This window comes from Capra hircus, chromosome 8 (genome assembly GCF_001704415.2).
Source record: "Capra hircus breed San Clemente chromosome 8, ASM170441v1, whole genome shotgun sequence".
NCBI lineage: Eukaryota > Metazoa > Chordata > Mammalia > Artiodactyla > Bovidae > Capra > Capra hircus.
In genome coordinates, this window is record NC_030815.1 from 39,117,537 (window position 1) to 39,137,806 (window position 20,270).

Consider the following 20,270-nt stretch of genomic DNA (forward strand, 5'->3'; position numbering starts at 1 on the left):
TATGTCTGACATGAAATGCCCTCCCTCTTCCTTCATCTTCTCACCAGTTAAGCTAGAACCCATGATTTTTTTTTTTTTTCGCTGAGGGTATGGCAAATAGGAGCTCTGCCCAGGGTTCCCACAGAATATTGTGAATCCTGGGTAGGAAGCATTAAGAATGACCACTCTGAGCTGAGGTTCACAAAGTGCAATGGCTTACCAAAGAGAATCAGCAACATTGTTGAGGAGGGTAGAGGCGTCATAACTTTCCTGAGCTTTGTAATGTTCTGAAGGCAGAATCAACAATTAACTGAGGTCTTCTGTACCTACCCAGTTGACTTAAGGACAAAATACTGAGTTCTGAGCCATCTAGAATTGCCAGCCCACTTAAGAACTTCTTAAGTAAGATAAATAGGATAGATGATACCAAGTATTCATTTAAAATTTGTGTTTCCCAAGACATTTAAGTATCCTTAGGTTTTCCCCATTTTGAGAACTTTAATAGTAGCTTAATAAGAAAAAAATGAGGCTAGAGGACAATGGCCAATGGATGTTAACAATGGGTGGATGGAAATAGAAAGTGGGTAAGAGAGGGGAAAAGACTGTAGAAAGAGTACTGATAGAGTAACCTTGATACACTTAAAGCATAAATGCAAAGAGCAGAGAAATCAGTGTTCGAGGTGTGCAATGCATCTTCTAAGTCATCCCTCATCAGAAGCAAAAGTTCTGTCATCCAACTATACAGAAGGTAAGAGAGTAGATGGTATTCACCCAGCCCCTCATAAAAAATGAGCGATTCTGTTTGTTTTTGTGTGTTTAGTTCTTCCAGATATACAGTGGGAAGAAAAATCGGGAAACTCAATCTATAGAACAGGAAAAGATTTTGGAAATCACCTAGTTGTTAGCTGTTCTTATATAAGTAAATGATGGCCAGGGGCATTATTCTGTCACTCTAAGGCATTGCTGTACATTCTAAGCAGTTATCTTTTCCTGCTTTATGAAAACAAAAAGCAAGAAAAGACTGCTAGTTAAGTTTGTCCAAGATCAGACAGCTAGTTATGAGCAAAGACTAGAATCCATAATGTGTTCCAGGTCAGAAAATTTTCTTTTTTTTTAAAATTTCGTCTTAAGCTCATGGTAGCCTGAAAAATAGAGCATGTGAGGATGCATGTAGAATACACTGCTTTAAACTTTGCTTTTTTACATTTTAGGTCAAGATGGGGTTTATATTTTCAAAGTCAATGAATGAGAACATGAAAAGCCAACAAGAGTTCATGCTTATGAATTCCCGACTTCAGGTACATTTTTAAAAAAAAGTTTATGTTGTTACAGTGGTTAAAGTTTCTGTCACATGTGTTTCAGCGCTATATTCTCCTTAACCTCACCAAAGATAAAATGCTCTCGGTGCTGTACCCTCAAAGACAAGATGAAATGGACTGCTAATTATCTGGTGAATGGACTTGTTTAAATCTTTAATCTAGATACCTAATGTAAAAATTTCCATAAAGAAGGAAAAGATAACTGCTTACAGAATATATGGCAAACAGAATAATGCCCCTCCTCCACCCCACCAAACAATGTCTGCAACCTAATCCCCTTGTCAGTATGTTATGGCGAAAGGGACTTTACAGTGTGAGTAAGCTGATGAGTTTCTAGGGGGAGATCTTTGATTATCCTGGTTTTTCTTGATGGGTCCAAGGTAATCGTAAAGGTCCTTATAAGGGAAAGAGGGAGGAAGGAGGATCAGAGTCAGAGAGAGAGAGAAATTTGCAGATGCTATGCTGCTGAGTTTGAAGATGGAGTAAAAAGTTCAGGCAGCCTCTAAAACTGGAAAAGGTAAGGATATAGATTCTCTCCTAGAACCTCCAGAGGGAATGCCATCCCTCCAGTCCATTCTGAACTTCTGACCTCCAGAACTGGAAGGCAATAAATTTGTGTTGTTTGAGTTGGGATGATCCCCTAGAGAGGGGAATGGCTGCCCACTCCAATATTCTGGCCTAGAGAATTCCATGGACAGAGGAGCTGGTAGGCTACAATCCACGGGGCTGCAAAGAATCAGACATGACTGAGCAACTTTCACTTTTCAAGCCACTGTTTGATAATTTTTTACAGCAACAATAAATTTTAATAGAGTATGAACATTTGACACTGGATTTATACAATGGCTAGATAAAAAGATCAAAGCAAAGTAGAAGATTGTCTAGTTGCCTAATATATGTTATTAAAAAGTATTTTAAAATGTACGTCAGATACATGTATACGTACGGCTGAGTCCCTTTGCCGTTCACCTGGAACTACTGCAACATTGTTAATCAGCTAAACCCCAATACAAAATAAAACAGTTAAAGTTTGAAAAAAAATGTTGTATGTCAAAATCAAGTATTAAAAGTTTGACTGAAGTTATTTTCCTAAGATTTCTAACAAAGATCTCTAGGCCTCTGCGGTTCATTATAGCCCTAGGAGTAGATGGTCCTATTGTGAGACATATAGTGACTGGTTAAAAGTGAGGACTAAAGCAAGGCAGCCTGGGTTTGAATCCCACTTCCACCCTCCTGAATCACTGTGTGGCTTGTGCTCAGTCTCCTAACCTGTAAACTGGAGGTGATAATATAGCCATTGCTGTTGTCATTATTATTATGATAAGAGTTTTCTACGAGATAAAGATTTCTTTGGGGAGAATGGGACTGTTGCAAAGAATGGGCAACTGAACTATTTAACAGAATAAAGTGACCGAGAGGTGACCAAACGTTAGGTTTATGAACCAACAGAGTGTGTTACATACTCAGAGAGCCCTTATCCAAGACCTCTGGAAATCATAGGGCTTGTTACAGAAGTCAGGGTCTGTGAAGGTTTTAGGATTTACCCTACTTGCATGCTAAGAGATTAGCCTATTACTATTCCATGGATGCTGGCAGAACACAGGAGACACTTCTGTGTAACAGAGGCCTTTTTTTTACTCACAGCACAGTAAGAGGATAAGCATGAGGTTCCTGCCAATTCCCCATGCTTCTCAAGTCTGATGGAGGTGACAAGGATGGGTTCACATGGGTGCTGTGCACTCAGTGGGTTGTGCCACCCTTGAGCAACACTGGGCTTGGGGAATCTACTGCTTTTCTAGTGAGTGGGGAGCTGGTGGAGCTGAGGTGGGGAGAACTTTATTAACTCCTTCCTCAAGGAAAACCTCAAGAAATGGCCTGAACAAACAGTAGTCTGGGCCTTGCATTCTTGGCCTATCTAGAATGTGTAGGGACATTCAGAGCCCATGGTAAGATTGCCCCTCAGTGTGACTGACCAGAGCTTTGAGAACAGCCTTGACTTCTGCCCACTATAGCTGGCACTGAGGTCAGACTGGCAGGAGCACTGTCGGCACCATTAGTTTTCAGCTTAGCTGAACCAAAGGTGGACCAGGCCCAGGCATTTAGGACAAACTCAGTGAATCCGAAGGGCCTATTGAGCCAGTAGGTTTGCTTCAGGTGTCAGAGTAGGGGATAAAGTTTTCCCCAAAGTAGTAAAGTAGTTTCTACTACTTTATGCAAAACTGAGATGACACTAGGGCCAGGCTAGCCACATCCTCAAATTTATTACTTTCATTTGATCAACAAATGGGTACTTTCCTTGTATTTTCATGTTCTAGTTGATCCACTCAAAAATGGGGATGTCAGACCTGAGAGTTACAGATTCTCTAGGGGTTAGGTTTTTAACAGGAGCTCAGTAATAGGCCAGTTAACTGCCTCCCTGTTTTCTTTTTTTGAAAGTAAAGAATTGTTTTATTTGGTGGGAATGTTTAGGACTCCAAGTCCAGGAGACATCTTATAGCTCTGATAAAACTGCTCCAAGGAAGCAGGGGGGAAGTCAGGCTATATACAAGTTTGCAACAAAGGGAGCAAAAGTGCCTCCCTTTTTTGAAAGGAGTATGTTATGGGTTTGGAATTTATCCCATCCCCAAATTCTTATTAAAATCCAAACCCCTATTACCTCAGAACGTGATCTTATTTGGAGATAAGAGTCTCTACAGAGGTAATCTAGTTAAAATGAGGTCATTAAGGTGGTGGCTCTAATCCAGTATGACAGCTATAAAATTTGGACACAAAGACATGCATACAGGGAGAATGTCATGTGACTAGGAAGAGACTCCTGAAACAGAGCCTTCTTTCACAGCCCTCACAAGGTACCAACCCTGCTAACACCTTAACTTTGGACTTCTAGCTCCAAAGCTGAGACAGTTTATTTCTGTTGCTGAAGCCACCCAGTTTGTTGTGCTTTGCCATGGCAGCCCAGAAAACTAACACAGGATGCATTTTGGTGCCTGTGTCCAGTATGTGGTGCTGCTTGTATTGGGCAGTGGCTTCTGGAGATGGCTGGGATTTTCTGTTTTTGTCTCTATTGAATATATTGTTTCTATTGGACCTCTTGGAAGGGGTCAGAGAATTCCTCAATGGGAGAATGTCCTCTCGTCACTATGAACATTTACAATAAAAGCAAGTAAAACAAAGTACATTATACATTTATATTCAGGGGACACAACTGCAGTTATGTTGGATCAGTCCAGTGTACTTTAATTTCCTTTTCTCACTGCAAACTGCTCAAACCCTATCAGCTGTATTTTGCTCTATGGAAACAAAGACCACAGATTTTAACATAGGTCCTTCAGAGGTTATCATGATAGTTTCAGGAGATTAGGCTATTTCCCAGCTGGGGAAGATAGGGAATACAAATGTGTTTTTTCCCTTTGGTTTCTCTTCCTGGAATTGGTACTGTTTCCTCCCCTGTGCTCTCCTGGCCCCTAGAGAGCTCAGGGGCATTGTTCTTTCAGCCAACACTGGTGCCACTGCTCCGCCCTGCATCCTTAGCACTTTGGACCACCTTGGCACTCAGCACACCCTCCCTTCATGGGACCAAGTAGACATGGTGCCCATATCCAGCAGAGCCATAAACATTCAGTCCCTCCTCTCCCCTCCCTGAAGTTCCCTGGAACACTCACCATCTTCCCTGAAGCAGCTCAAGTTGGAGGAGAGGAGAAGGCAAAGAGCAGCTCAGAGGCAGTCAGCAAGGGTTTGACTTTACTCTCAATTTCAAAGGGCTTCCCACCACTGGACTCCACAAACAAATATCTGATGTATTTAGTCTATACAGAGTTCTATATCCTAAAGGCTGACACCACTATTTCAGCTTTATGGAACCCCTGACCCAACAGCCACAGCCACATTGCATGCCTTTTGGCTGGGGAAGGGGGCTTGCTGCCCCACTGATGTCATGATAACATCCTTTCCTTCTCCTACTCCAGAGAAGAATGTGCCACAACCAAAGCACCATCTGGGAGTCTTGTTTGGACCCTACATTTTGTTTCTCGGGCTCACTTAACACATAAGACAATGAGAGATCTTTATTCTACCCTCCTACTCCGATCACCACTTGTGCAAAAGCATTTGCTTCCAGATCTCAGGGAACTTTCTGATACCCTCTAACCCAACCAACAAGGGCCCTTCTGTGTCTTCCAGAACACCATCTCTATCAGCACCTTATCTTTGTCCTCAAACTAGCAGGTTCCATGAAAGGTCTGGAATTTTACCCTACTTGCAAGTTAACAAGTTAGCCTGCTATTGTTTCACAGATGCTAGCAGAAGCCTTGGTCCCAGCACAGCAAGCAGCATGAGCACAGTGTTGCTGCTAGTCTTCTCTGTGCTCCATGGCAGCCCCATGAAGGTGGGCCTGGTTGGATGTTGAGGTGGATGCATGGGTTTGTGACATAGGTGAAGAACAGTGAGCTTGTAGAATCTATCACTTTTATCATGAATGGTGAGCAAGGCTGCTTTCTGACTGGGAAGAGATGTTGCTTCATCCCTCAAAGTTGGTCACTGCAAACACAACCCTGACAAATGACCTGGTCGAAGACCAGGACCTGTATCCTTGACCTACTCAGCAAGAATGCTCAGGTCAACGGCAGGTTGATTTCTTCCAACACATGTGTTGGTTAGGATGATAGTTTTTCCTTGTTGACCAGGATATACTTTACTATTTTACTTTTCATTTTATGGAGAATAACAAAAAATAGTGTAGATCAACACAGTTGAAGCAGCCTTCCAAAACTGATGAAAACTGCCTGAGTTTTCATCCTAACTGGGACAGCCAAGTTAGATGTCCCTAACTGGGACATCTGTAGCAGTTTGGGAAGATCGTCTTGGGCCTTAAATGCTTCACATTTAAAGGAATTGCACATCTAGCTTCATTTTAGGGCTTGGAGCTATTTCTTTTTAAATAAGAAACATAATGACATATTTTATATATATGCTATGCTATGCTATGCTAAGTCACTTCAGTCATGTCCAACTCTGTGCGACTCCATAGATAGCAGCCCACCAGGCTCCCCCGTCCCTGGGATTCTCCAGGCAAGAACACTGGAGTGGGTTGCCATTTCCTTCTCCAATGCATGAAAGTGAAAAGTAAAAGTGAAGTCGTTCAGTCGTGTCTGACCCTCAGCGACCCCATGGACTGACTGCAGCCTACCAGGGTCCTCTGTCCATGGGATTCTCCAGTCAAGAGTACTAGAGTGGGGTGCCATTGCCTTCTCCTATTATATATATATATATAAGAGAATATATTTGTAAATTATGAAGCATAATAAAATGAACATGGATGAGTCCATGACTAAATTGAATAATTATATTATCACAGTACCCCTGAAGCTACCTATGGGTTCTTCCCTACATGCTGAATGAACCCAGACAGCTAGAGCTAAACTGGAATGTCCCAGAGTCCCTAAAACTAAGCATGGCTCTGAAAATGGAAGAAATGGGTCCCTAGGGTGGGAGATGACATGTAAATTCTTCAAAGGTGAGGTTTCAGTTCAGTTCAGTTGCTCAGTCGTGTCCGACTCTTTGCAACCCCATGAATCGCAGCACGCCAGGCCTCCCTGTCCATCACCATCTCCTGGAGTTCACTCAGACTCACGTCCGTCGAGTCCATGATGCCATCCAGGCATCTCATCCTGGGTCATCCCCTTCTCCTCCTGCCCCCAATCTCTCCCAGCATAAGAGTCTTTTCCAGTGAGTCGACTCTTCGCATGAGGTGGCCAAAGTACTGGAGTTTCAGCTTTAGCATCATTTCTTCCAAAGAAATCCCAGGGTTGATCTCCTTCAGAATGGACTGGTTGGATCTCCTTGCAGTCCAAGGGACTCTCAAGAGTCTTCTCCAACACCGCAGTTCAAACGCATCAATTCTTCGGCGCTCAGCCTTCTTCACAGTCCAACTCTCACATCCATACATGACCACAGGAAAAATCATAGCCTTGACTAGGCAGACCTTAGTCGGCAAAGTAATGTCTCTGCTTTTGAATATACTATCTAGGTTGGTCATAACTTTTCTTCCAAGGAGTAAGCGTCTTTTAATTTCAAGGCTGCAGTCACCATCTCCAGTGATTCTGGAGCCCAACAAAATAAAGTCAGCCACTGTTTCCACTGTTTCCCCATCTATTTCCCATGAAGTGATGGGACCAGATGCCATGATCTTTGTTTTCTGAATGTTGAGCTTTAAGCCAACTTTTTCACTCTCCTCTTTCACTTTCATCAAGAGGCTTTTTAGCTCCTCTTTACTTTCTGCCATAAGGTGAGGTTTAAGAAACCCAAATTAAAACACTTGGCCTACTAATATCTCCAGTCTGTGATGGCATATCTCTTGGCTCTTTTCCTATTTAATGGCACTTCAATTAAAAAGGAGAAATAGAAGAAATAAAGCAACACATTTATTTAACAGAAGCCTGATAACTAGAATCGGTTTCCCAGTGGGTTTTTTTTAAGTTCTACTTTTTTGGTAAAAAAAAAAAAAAGATAAATCATAACTTGATAATTCTACATTATTGGTGTTTTTCTTTCAGAAGAAAGGACCAGAATTAGAGATTCAGCTACATCTTATACCACTGTCCAGGTTCCCAAATCTGGCTGTATTCAGATTCAGATTCAATTCAGGGGGTCTTTTGTATGTACAAGTCCCATCCCAGACCAGTCAGATCTCTTCATGGCCAGGCATGTAGTTGTATTAAGCTCTTCAAGGGACAATAATCCACAGCCTGGGTTGAGAACCTTTGCTCTTTCCTTTTGCTACATAACTGTAATTGGTGATTGGCAGTGACAATATAGCATACATTGGCGATAAAGCCAAATAAGTTTTCAGTTTAAGTAAGTTAATCATTAAGTTAAATCAATCATTGGAGTCTGGTTAATAAAAATTTATAAAAGGCTTCAGATCAAAAAGGTTTCTCTTTTGTTTACAAATTGGTTGCAGTTGAGCTGAGGAGAATTCACACTACTTAATTTAATGTTTTTAGATCATCAGCAAAAGTCAGTTTCTCACTACTTCGTCTAGCCTGTGTTACTGCAGATAGTGAATGGATGGCTGTACTCAGCCAAGTATCTCAGGTAAAAATGAATACGTTCTTAAAAATGTCAATAGATGGCACACCTAAATCAATTATATATGACCTAGTGTTAGTTGCTCAGAAGTGTCCAACTCTTTGTGACCCCGTGGACCACAGTCCACCAGAGTCTTCCATCCATGGAATTCTCCAGGCAAGAATACTGGAGTGGGTTGCCATTTCCTTTTCTAGGGGATCTTCCCAATGCAGGGATCGAACCTGGGTCTCCCACATTGCAGGCGGCTCTTTACCGTCTGAGCCGCCAGGGAAGCCCATAATATATGATCTAAGTGGCCAGAAAAGCATTTTGGTATTTTAAAAATAGGATAGAAACTACAAGGACAAAGCAGTAAAAAAGGAGGGAAGAAAAGATTCCATGGGTCCTTGCTGTTCTGCAGTGTTTTTGTAGGTAAAGCAGTCATGGTCCATGTAAAGATTAGAGGGCAGTTTATTAATTGTTCGCTAAGAGCAGGCAACAAACTAATGACAAAAAAATTACACAAGAGCCAGCCTTTGACCTGTAAGCAAAGGCTGTATACACCTGTATAGCATTTGGTGTTAAGAAAATAAGGTATAGTTACAAAGCAAAAATATAGTTATTTAACATATATGAAATTATGTGTTACATGCTAAGCAGGATTCAGACATGTAAAAGGTACAGGCTCTATATTCAAGGAACGTCTCATCTTATTTGGTGGGAAGATGGTGAGGTATGATGCAAATAACCAGATATTTGTGGTATGAATGTGGCAGGCAGAATAAAGACCCTGTAAAGATGTCTACACCCTAATCCCTGAAGCCCATGAATATATTACTTTATATGGCAAATGGACTATTGCAGATGTGACTCAGGGAATAGACTTTGAGGTGAGAAAATTATCCTGGATTATCAATGTGGACCCAATCTAAACACACAAATTCTTAAAAGTAGAGAGTTAAGTGGAGAAGGCAATGGCACCCCACTCCAGTACTCTTGCCTGGAAAATCCCATGGACGGAGGAGCCTTGTAGGCTGCAGTCCATGGGGTTGCGAAGTCGGACACAACTGAGCGACTTCACTTTGACTTTTCACTTTCATGCATTGGAGAAGGAAATGGCAACCCACTCCAGTATTCTTGCCTAGAGAACCCCAGGGATGGGGGAGCCTGGTGGGCTGCCGTCTATGGGGTTGCACAGAGTCGGACACGACTGAAGCGACTTAGCAACAGCAGCAGCAGCAGCAGCAGCAGCAGCAGCAGCAGCAGCAGAGAGTTAAAGACCAAAGAGTCAGAGTGATGTAATGTTTTTGGCTTTGAAGATGGAGGAAGGCACCCCCAGACAAGGAATGCAGGTTGCCTCTAGAAGCTGAGAAATGCTAGCGACAGATTCTCCTCTACACTCTCCAGAAAGGAACACAGCCCTGCAGACATTATGATTTTAGCCCATTCAGACCTGTGTTGGACTGCCAGTGTTCACAAGTAAAGATAATAATCTGTACTGTTTTAAGCCATGGTTGTAATTTGTCTATACAGTGGTATATGCTAGAGTTATTTTTACAATGTGAAATACAGTGTAGACTCAATAAATGCTTCTTCAAATATATAAAAGTTAAAACAGCAAATAAGAGCAAATAGCTTATGAGAAATTGAAATTGCTTAAATCCTTATAACTCCCAATATCTATAATTCTTATGCCCTCCATCTTCTTTATTTATTTATTTATTTATTTATTTTGGAGGTGAAAGCTGTACCAACATCTTAGACTAAGAAGGGCTTGATGTTCTAAGGAAAGCAAGAAAGTACAGTGTTTCCTTTGTAGAGAGTCCTGTGGTGACAAGGAACGCAAAATGTAGAGCAGGTACTGAAGAGGAGAAGAAAGCAGCCCACTCCATCTACAGCAAAAGGATAATCAAGTGGGAACTGGCTCAAGACTTAGAAGTGTCAGGGGACTTAACCAAGAAGTAGCTTGGAATAAGAGAAAGTGTGATTAACACAAGTTCACCCCCAGTGGGAGCTATAAGGAAGGATACAGCAGCTTGATTCTACTGCCTTCATTCACAACTGTCTTCAACTTATTCCTCTGAAACTCATTTCTGCCATGTCCCCATCCTGGCTACCTGTTCTTAACCTCCCTCTTCTGAGATTCTTTTTTTTTAAACTGCAGTAAAACACACACAGTATAAAATTCACCATTTTAAAGTGTGCAATTCAGTGATGTTTAGTACATTCACAGTGTTGTACAACTATCACTACTACTTGATTCCATTACATTTCCCTCACCCCAAAAGGAAGCCCCATACCCATTAGGCAATCACTCCTCATTCTCCCATCCTTTCAGACCCTGGCAACCACTAATCTGCTCTCTGTCCTGATGGATTTCCCTGTTCTGGGCATTTCATGTATGTGGAATTATATAATATGTAGTCTTCTGTGTCAGGCTTATTTCAATTAGTGTAATCTTTTCAAGGTTCATCTGTGTTGTGTAATGAATCAGTACTTCACTCCTATTCATTCCATTGTGTAAATATTACAACATTTTGTTTATCCACTGGTTTAAAGACAGTAATATTGTTTCCCCTTTGGCTATTGTGAATAGTGCTGCTTACAGAAATACTTGTACACATTTTTGTTTGAATACCTACTTTTCAATTCCTTTGAGTATATAAATCAGGAGTAGAATTGCTCAATCATGTATCAATTTTATGTTTAATTTATCCCAGAACCACTAATGTTTCCCACAGTGGCTTACTATTTCACATTCCTATAACAATGTATCATGATTACCATTTCTCCACATCCTCACCAATACATGTTATTTTCCCTTAATAAAAAATTCTAGCCATTCTGAGTGGGTTTACAGTGGTATCTTATTGTACTTTTGAATTTCCATAATGAGTAATAATACCATTAAGTATTATTCATGTGCTTATTGGCCATTTGTATATCATCTCTGGAAAAATATCTTTTCTAGTTCTTTGCTCATTTCCAAATTGGATTGTTTGTCTTTTTCTTGTTGAGTTGTAAGAGTTCCTTATTTATTTGGATACTCAATCCTTATCAGATATAAGATTTGCAAATATTTTCTCCCATTCTGTGGGTTCTTTCTATTCTTGACAGTGTTCTTTGATACATACAAGTTTTAAATTTCAGTGAAGTCCAATTTATTTTTTCTTTTGTTGCTTATGATTTTGGTATCATAATCTGAGAAAGTGTTGCCAAATCCAAGATTATTAAGATTTGCACCTGTGTTTTCTTCTAAGAGTTTTATAGTTTCAGCTTTTATATTTATGTTTTTGTTCCATTTGGAGTTCAGTTTTTGTATATAGTATGAAGTAAGAGTCCATTTTCATTCTTTTGAATGTGAATATCCAGTTATCTGAGTATAAGGTTTATTCTTTATAAGCATGAAGTTAAATACTGAGCAGTAAAGATTAGGAATTTCATAGTTAGGTCTGTTACTGGCTCAGATGAAGAAGTTATTAACCTGGGCCCAGGCCCTCTGAAATGAGCATCTTGACCTGTTAGTGATCTTCAAGTGCCTGAACTGCAAGACAGTGGTAAGCTGCTAGTGTCTTTTTTACTAAAGGTGGAATGAAGAGAAATAAGTTAACTATACCAAGAAGGATTGGGTATAAATGCAAAGAATATACCTAATGAATTTCCTAACTTTTAAAGAAACTTCTAAAAATGTTCAGCAAGTCTTCAAGTGCGGGACAAGATATTAATTTGTCTGAAATCCCTTAGAGGAGTTAATGAAAACACTAAGAATTCCTGTATATCGTCTATGTTGAGAAATGAAAGAAAAATAATTATTGAAAGTCATTGGTACCATAGACATGACCTTCTACAAAGGTAAACAAATAACAAAGAAGGGTCAGACCGCCAAGTTGATCCTTTGCTGCCTAGCTCTTCCAGGCTGGCTCCAAGACCCTTTCTGCACTCAAACTCTCTAAGGGGAACACTGGTTTTAGGTTTGTTCACAATCTTAAATGAGACCAATGAATCCAGTTATAGAGGATCAGGAAGCTTTTCCTTTTAGTTTCCTCCCTCATCTGTAATTCTATTTTCATAAATCTAGTCAGAGTGAATTTTATTTTTAGTTCTTCATTGCTTGAGCAAGCAGGGAGTGTTTATTAACTCTTATTTATTTATCTAATTTATTTATTAACTCAATTCATTAAGTATATTCTTATTTATTAACTCATTTACTGAATGTCCAGTATATGCAGAGTTTTGGGCCCAAAACTATTGATTAACAAATGATCCTATGGCTTTAATAATTATTTTTGCTTTCCTCTAAAATCTTCATAATACATACAATGTATACACACCCAGACTTACCCCATTTATCTCAGAAATAATGTAAGGTAGGCTTGCTGTTAAAATCTTTAGACTTCTCATATGTGTCTTGTTCCTATATCATTTTCCTCCTTAAAATATGGGGCAACAGGGGGAGAAGGATTTTAGAGAGAAAAAATAACCCTATAAACATCCTTAATACTTAATATAAGAGGGAAAGCTAAAATATCATTATTCTTGAATAAAGTTACTAAAATGCAGAATTAGAGTGAATTCAGATTTTAAGAAATGTTTTAGCTTAAGATAATATATTTGTAGAAAAGTTGCTAAACCATCAATAGGAGAGAGTTTACGTATACCCTTTGTTCAGCTTTCTTCAATACTAACAACTTATAAAATCATAGTACAGTGACCAAAACCAGCAAATTAACATCAGTACAACACTGTTGACTAAATTACTGATGTTTTGAAATTTCACCAGGTTTTCTCCTCATATTCCTTTTGTGTTTCAGGGATCCCAGATCTCATATTGCATTTAACTGTTGTTTCTTGTTAGTGTCCTTTGCTCTGTGACAGTTTCTCATTCTTTCCTTTGCTTCCATGATAAGTACTTTTTGTATAAGTACTGGTTATTTAGTATAATTTCTCTCACTTTGGGTTTTTCCAACTTTTTCTCAAGACTAGATTGAGTTTGTGCACTTTTTACACCTTATTCTTAAACCACAGAATGCTGTTATGTCTTTCTCATTGCATCTTATCAGAGAATACTGTTGGTAGGTCTTATTACTAGTAATGTTAAACTTTGGTCACTTGGTTAAGGGAAAGTTACTATTTTTTCTTATTGATAAATATCTTTGAAGAGATATGTTGAGAGTCTGTTACTGTCTTGCTTCTCCTCAAACTTTTGCCTACTGCTTTCAGCATCCATTGGTGGGATCTTACATGGAAAAATGATTACTGTGGTGTTTGCCTAATGGTAACTTTTTATTTCCTTCATTCCATTTATATTTGTTCACTGGAAAAGCTATTCCATCTCCATGTATTTATTCACTTATTATACCAATATGGTTGTATGGACATATTATTCTATGGGTTATAATTTAGTACCATGATTATTTATTTTATGGCTGAAGTTATTTTGACTATTGGGAATTCCTTCCAGTTGATTCCTATGTCCCTTTGGCATATCCCATCATTTTTTGCTCATTGTCTGTGGTCATAAGTTAGTTCATATATATTGCTCCTGTCCCAGGCCTAGAATTAATCACTCGTTCAAAGAGTCCTGGTTTTTAGAAAATGATGTTTAGAAACCAAGATCTGGGCTCTAAGTGTGCTTACTGCTATGGCCATTATTCCTAGATCCTTTCAGCAAAGACATGTATTTATATACCAACCCATGGATATACACAGACTTATACATAGAAGTATTTCATATTCTAAACCATGAGTTCATCCTGATGCATCTAATTCCAGTGCATTATGATGTTTCATTCTGGCCTTTCCTTTTTCTTTAAGTTTTTTTTCCCAAACAGTGAAAAACCTGGCTCTCATTTTCTACAATATATTCACTTCAATCCTAGTGGAAACATGAAATATTTACAGGATTGCCAATACATATCCTGATGAGAAACAGGTTCACTAACCAGAGAACATTATTTGCATGTTCTTTTCCCTTTTACACTGTCAAGTCAAGGTACTTTTTTCCTGTAAATTAGATTAGTTCTTCCTAGGCTCCTTCAGAGTGATTATTTTATTTGCAATACAGTTATACTTTGTATTCTCTCCATATCCAGATTGATTTTAGTTACAGGGTAGGGGAGTATATGAAACAAAACATTCTAATAATTAAAGCTATACAAAAGCTATACACTCAAAGAAGCATCCCTCCGTCCTCATCCTTGCTAACCTCTGCCTAATATCCTCTTTATACATCCTTTCCCATGCTGTCTCTGTAAGTGTCTGATCTCCTAGTCTTCGGTTTACCCTTCCTGCATCTTTTGCACAATAGACTGAGAGACGTGTATTTTCCTATGTCCCCTTCTTTTTTACATGAAGGGTAGCATACTACTGATACCCTTTAGTACCTTGCTTTTTTCAGTTAACAGTTTACCATGGGGATCATTCCAGTCAGTTCATAGAGCTGTTCCTCATTTCTAACAGCTGCATAATGCTCCATTGTGTGGATATATTATAATTTATTCATACTATGTTTGGGCACTGTATTAGTTTCCTATTAGTATGACTAATTTTCAAGACACAAAATAATCTTACAGTTCTGGAAGCCAGAAGTTTGAAATGGGTCTCATTGGAAGACAATCAAGCTGTCAGCGGAGCTGCATTCCTTCTGGAAGGTTTAGGGGAGAATCCCTTTCCTTGCTTTTTGTAGTTTCTAGAGGCTGCCCAAATTCCTTGGCTCATGTCGCCTTCCTCCCTCTTTGAGCCAGAAGTGTAGCATCTTTCTTTCTAACTCTGACTCTCTTGCCTCCATCTTTCACCAATGACTCTTGCGATTACATTGGGCCAACCTGGATAATTCAGGATAATCTCCCCATCTCAAGTTCCTTAATTAATTACATTTGCCCTTTTTGCCATGTAATGTAATATATTCATGGATTCTGAGCATTAGGACATGGACTTATTTTGGGGAGAGGCAGTATTCTGCCTACCAGAAGTACTTAGATTATTTCCAATATTTTGCTGTTATAAATAGTGCTTCAGTGAATAACCTTGTGTTTTTTACATTTTTGTTGTGTTGGAGGTATACCGTCAGACTAGAATTCCAGAAGTGGGACAACTGGGTCAAAGGCAGGTGCCTTATAGTTTTGTTAGGTATTGCCACTTAGGTATTTCCCTTCAGAAAGGTACCAATTTGAGAATACCTATTTTCCCACAGTCTCTACAACAGAATGTGTAGTCTTGCTTTTTAATTTTTGCCAATCTGATAGGTAAGAAATGGTACCTCAGTCTTGTTTTAACTTGCATTTCTTTAATTATGAGTAAACTTGAACATTTTCTCACATTTGAAGGCCATTTATATGTCTTGTTTTGGGAATTATCTGTTCATTGGTTTTTGTCCCTGGTCTCTCAGTTCTTTATACATTAGCAATATTGATCTCTTGTTTGTGGAACATATTGCAAATATTTTCTCCCAGATTGTCATTTATCTTTTACTTTTATCATGGGGTTTTTATGCCGTGAAAAAAATTAAAAATTTTTTCATGTATTCAAATGAATAATCCTTTATTGCCTCTGCATTTTGAGTCTTTATTTTGAAAGCCTTTTCTTGTATTAAAGTTGAAGAGGCAGTCACCCATGTTTCCCTATGGTATTTGTACAGCTTTATATATTTTTAAAAACATTTAGATCCCTAATCTATTCAGATTATCTTTGGAACCTACTCAGGAAGGATTAATTTTACTTTAAATCAACAAATGATTAAGTATTATTAGAAGGAAATTACTTCATTCCTTGAGTTAGCTGGTCTTTATTATCAACTTGTTAAAGAGATGTGTGTGTGTGTTTAATCAGAGTCGTGTTTGACTCTTTTGAGACCCTGTGGATTGTAGCCCACCAGGCTTCATGGGATTTCCCAGGCAAGAATACTTGGGTGGGTTGCCGTTTCCTTCTCCATGTGATCTTCCCAACTCAGGGATTGCACCAACATCTCCTGCATTGTAGGCAGATTCTTTACCACCTGAGCTACCAGGAAAGCCCTTATTAAAGCAATAAAAACCTGAATATAAACTACAAACTAGTAACAGAATATATGGAACCAAAATAAAATAACTGATGAGAAAAAAAAGAAAAATTGTTAATCTAAATTTCCCTTTGAGAAAGCACATATCTGCTGCTGCTAAGTAAAAAAATTAATGTTGAAAGACCATATTAAAATATAGAAGAAACTGTTTTGAGAAGTATGGTTATGAAAAAGTATTCATAATTATTTATACTTGCCTTAGTGAGATTTTACAGCAAACATTATTTAACTGCTTAGAGCTAATTTTAAAAAAATTTATACCTTTCACAGTACATATGCTGAAAGTCAACAGGAGGTATTAGAAATACACAGAAGCCTTTTAAAATTTATTTCATATTATTATGAGATTTTCATTGTTCAAACCTACTTCTTATTATTAAGTAGACGGAAGGAGAAAAATAAATACTATTCATCAACTTGGGCTTCCCAGGTGGTTCAGTGGTAAAGAATATGTCTGCCCAGCAAGAGACATGGGTTCAGTCCCTGGGTTGGGAAGATCCCATAGAGAAGGAAATGGCAATGCACTCCAATATTCTTGCCTAGGAAATCCCATGGACATAGGAGCCTAGTGGGCTACAGCCCATGGGGTTGCAGAAGAGTTGGATACAACTTAGTGACTAAAAAACAACAGCAGCAACAATTCATCAACCCTTGCCCCAACTTCTATCAACCAAGAGGGAAAATGAAAACAGCAGAGTGAAGTCTCTTTACTGTAACACTGCAAATAATTTTTCACATCCATTAGCTATTTTAATAAAGAAATATGTCACCAATACTAGTAACTAATTTTTACTGAGTGCATAGTAAATGCCAGCCACTATTCTGAGAATTTTATGTATTCTCATATTTTATTTCATGATAACTTAGTAAGGCGATCCAATTATTATTCCCATTTTATAGATGAGGAACCTGAAGCACAGAGAGGTTAAGTAGCTTGCCTAGAGTCACGCTGTCAGTATACAGTGGAGCCAAGATTCAAACCAGCATTTGCACTTTTACATAACTAACTGTAGCATTTGCACAGTGTTCAGCCTTTTTAAGTCTCATTTTTATTAAACCCTAGTTGGAAATGGCAACCCACTCCAGTGTTCTTGCCTGGAGAATGCCAGGGACGGGGGAGCCTCATGGGCTTCCGTCTATGGGATCGCACAGAGTCGGACACGACTGAAGTGACTTAGCAGCAGCAGCTAGTTCCCCAAAACTGTTGTTCTAAGAGATTTGCTGCCTTTCCGCCGTCCAGATCTCACAGTACAGATGTCAGATTTCTAAGAAATCAGTTCAGTTCTGCCCAGGCCAGGCCAGCTTCTCACCTCTGTGCATTTTTGCAGCCAAGGAGGCTGGCCTAGGATTGCCCAGTTGGGGAGAAGATGCCCAAAACCTTTAGCATGCTAGCAGTGGGTAAGGGGGAGGTACATCCAAATTACTTGAGGCTTTCAAGCCAACCTTTCTTTCCTTTTGAATTTCAGTTCAAATTTTTACTTTCCGTTTGAATTTCAGTTCAAATTTTAATACCAAACCCAGTTAACTCACCAGCTTCAGCATGGGTTGGCTAGCTAAAAAAATTGAGGACAGCTGAGATGGACAAAGCACAAAAATCAGTGCACACACCAGGACACCTATGAGGCTACCTGCTTCGTTTCATGGTTTGAGAGTTAAGGGCCAAACTTACTCTTGCCTCGAAGCCACAGACCCTACCTTTGATTCTGGAGGACGGTCTGAAAAATCTGTGCCACTGATGACAGGTGATGCATGGAAGGCAGAGCTCAATCAACACCAGTTTCTCACTGCTTCTCACCAAAGCCGCTAAGAACTGGTCAATGTGACGTCACCTTTGTTTCCTACATGTGACAAACTACTGTGGAGTTTTCTAACACAAAACCAAAGTATGCTACCCTCATGAGAAATATAATGATGTAGATAAAATTGGTATTGCAGTAGGTTATGACTTCCTTCTATTATCTTACACCCCTCCACCACCCCCAACAATGTTTTAGGACATCTTGGCTATTTCCTATTATACCTTAAGTAAACAAATGTCATCAATTGCGATTTTGTAGAAAGAAATCTTATTTTGATTTAGCACAAAATCAATATCATATTGCTTTATCCAGAGTTTACTCAAACCAATGATTTTAGGTAAAATTATTGACCTTTACATACACAGAAACATTTAAACATCAGAGACAAATTTTAACGTCTTTCATGGTCAACATCTGTTCAGCAATTATTTTTCAGGCTATTAGGATATGCTATATATCCTTCAATTGCTATTCTTAGAAAATCTTGCTACTTTGATATTTAGGATAGGGAGACTTAATAGTGCAAAATAACAAATGTCCCTTTGAGTTGAGCATTATGTTAGTCAATAGATTTTTTTTAAGTCATTTTATATTTTGAAGACATTTAAAAATTCCTCTCCCAAAATATTTCCACTTGACATGAGATGTGGAAAGCATCACAGTAGATTTGTTTGGCTTCATCATCCTTTGTTTCCTCCTCCCTGGGCTTGCCTTTTTACAAATATTACCTCTAAGTCTCACAATAACCTTGCAAGGAAGGTATTACTGGCTGCATTTTACAGGCTGAGGAAACTGTGGTATAGGGTTTCATGCTTGAGATCAGGTAACTAGTAACCAAAGGAGGCTGATCATCTGGATCTCTTTGGATCCAAAGCCACAGACTCCAACTTGGTTGGTGAATTATGTAATACCACAGAGAATAAGCATTGTAGAGGAAGGGTGAGAATGATGTAATAATATTTATTGTGCTCTTAGAGCCCATGGGGATAGAGGCCAGGCAGGAAGTTTCTCCAAACTCCACAGCCTGCCTCTTTGACCCTCTCTGCCTGAGCCCACTCTATCTGACCTCTCTTGTGGTCTTTCAGATCCTGAAACTGGTCTAACATCAGTTCAGTTCAGTCGCTCAGTCGTGTCCGACTCTTTGCGACCCCATGAATCACAGCACGCCAGACCTCCCTGTCCATCACCAACTCCCGGAGTTCACTCAGATTCACGTCCATCCAGTCAGTGATGCCATCCAGCCATCTCATCCTCTGTCGTCCCCTTCTTCTGCCCCCAATCCCTCCCAGCATCAGAGTCTTTTCCAGTGAGTCGACTCTTCGCATGAGGTGGCCAAAGTACTGGAGTTTCAGCTTTAGCATCATTCCTTCCAAAGAAATCCCAGGGCTGATCTCCTTCAGAATGGACTGGCTGGATCTCCTTGCTGTCCAAGGGACTCTCAAGAGTCTTCTCCAACACCACAGTTCAAAAGCATCAATTCTTCGGCGCTCAGCCTTCTTCACAGTCCAACTCTCACATCCATACATGACCACGGGAAAAACCATAGCCTTGACTAGACGGACCTTAGTCGGCAAAGTAATGTCTCCGCTTTTGAATATGCTATCTAGATTGGTCATAAGTTTTCTTCCAAGGCTGCCTTAATTCTGTCAACATGTCAGGTCATTTTCTGGCAATCCATGGTTTTATAGGATAATTTTACATGGAGAAAGGCAAGCAAAATATAAACAAGGACTTAACTAGGTAGAGTGAGCAAATGCTGGAATTCTAAATAAAAAACCTTCCTAGCCTGACTCAAATGAAGGCTGGCACCAGAGTTTCAGAACCTTCTAGAAAGCTTGCATTCAGTCCCCCACATTTCCACAATGATTATCTGAACCAAAAGATTCCTTCTGAGGGCTAGTGGCCATACTACACCACCATTCCTGGTTGTTTACATTTCAGACCCCTGGAAACTTCCTTTCTCTTCCTTGATATTTCTCCTTGGTATCTCGGTTTTCCGGATGTACATTCTGGCTGGGAGTTTTCCATGGGCTCCGTACCTCAGGGAAGGTC

At 39.5% G+C, this 20,270-nt stretch overlaps 1 protein-coding gene across 4 annotated transcripts in view; it reads left to right on the forward strand.

Moving 5' to 3' along the window:
* The window catches only part of PLGRKT (plasminogen receptor with a C-terminal lysine), a 44,372-nt gene that overhangs the window by 6,421 nt on the left and 17,681 nt on the right, over positions 1-20,270 (forward strand). For all 4 annotated transcript variants that reach the window (XM_005683695.3, XM_018052020.1, XM_018052021.1 and 1 more), the window contains one exon: positions 1,191-1,277. In XM_005683695.3, the coding sequence (XP_005683752.1) occupies positions 1,197-1,277 (81 nt within the window). In that variant the 5' untranslated portion in view covers positions 1,191-1,196. Of the gene's footprint in view, positions 1-1,190; positions 1,278-20,270 lie in introns of those variants that run through there.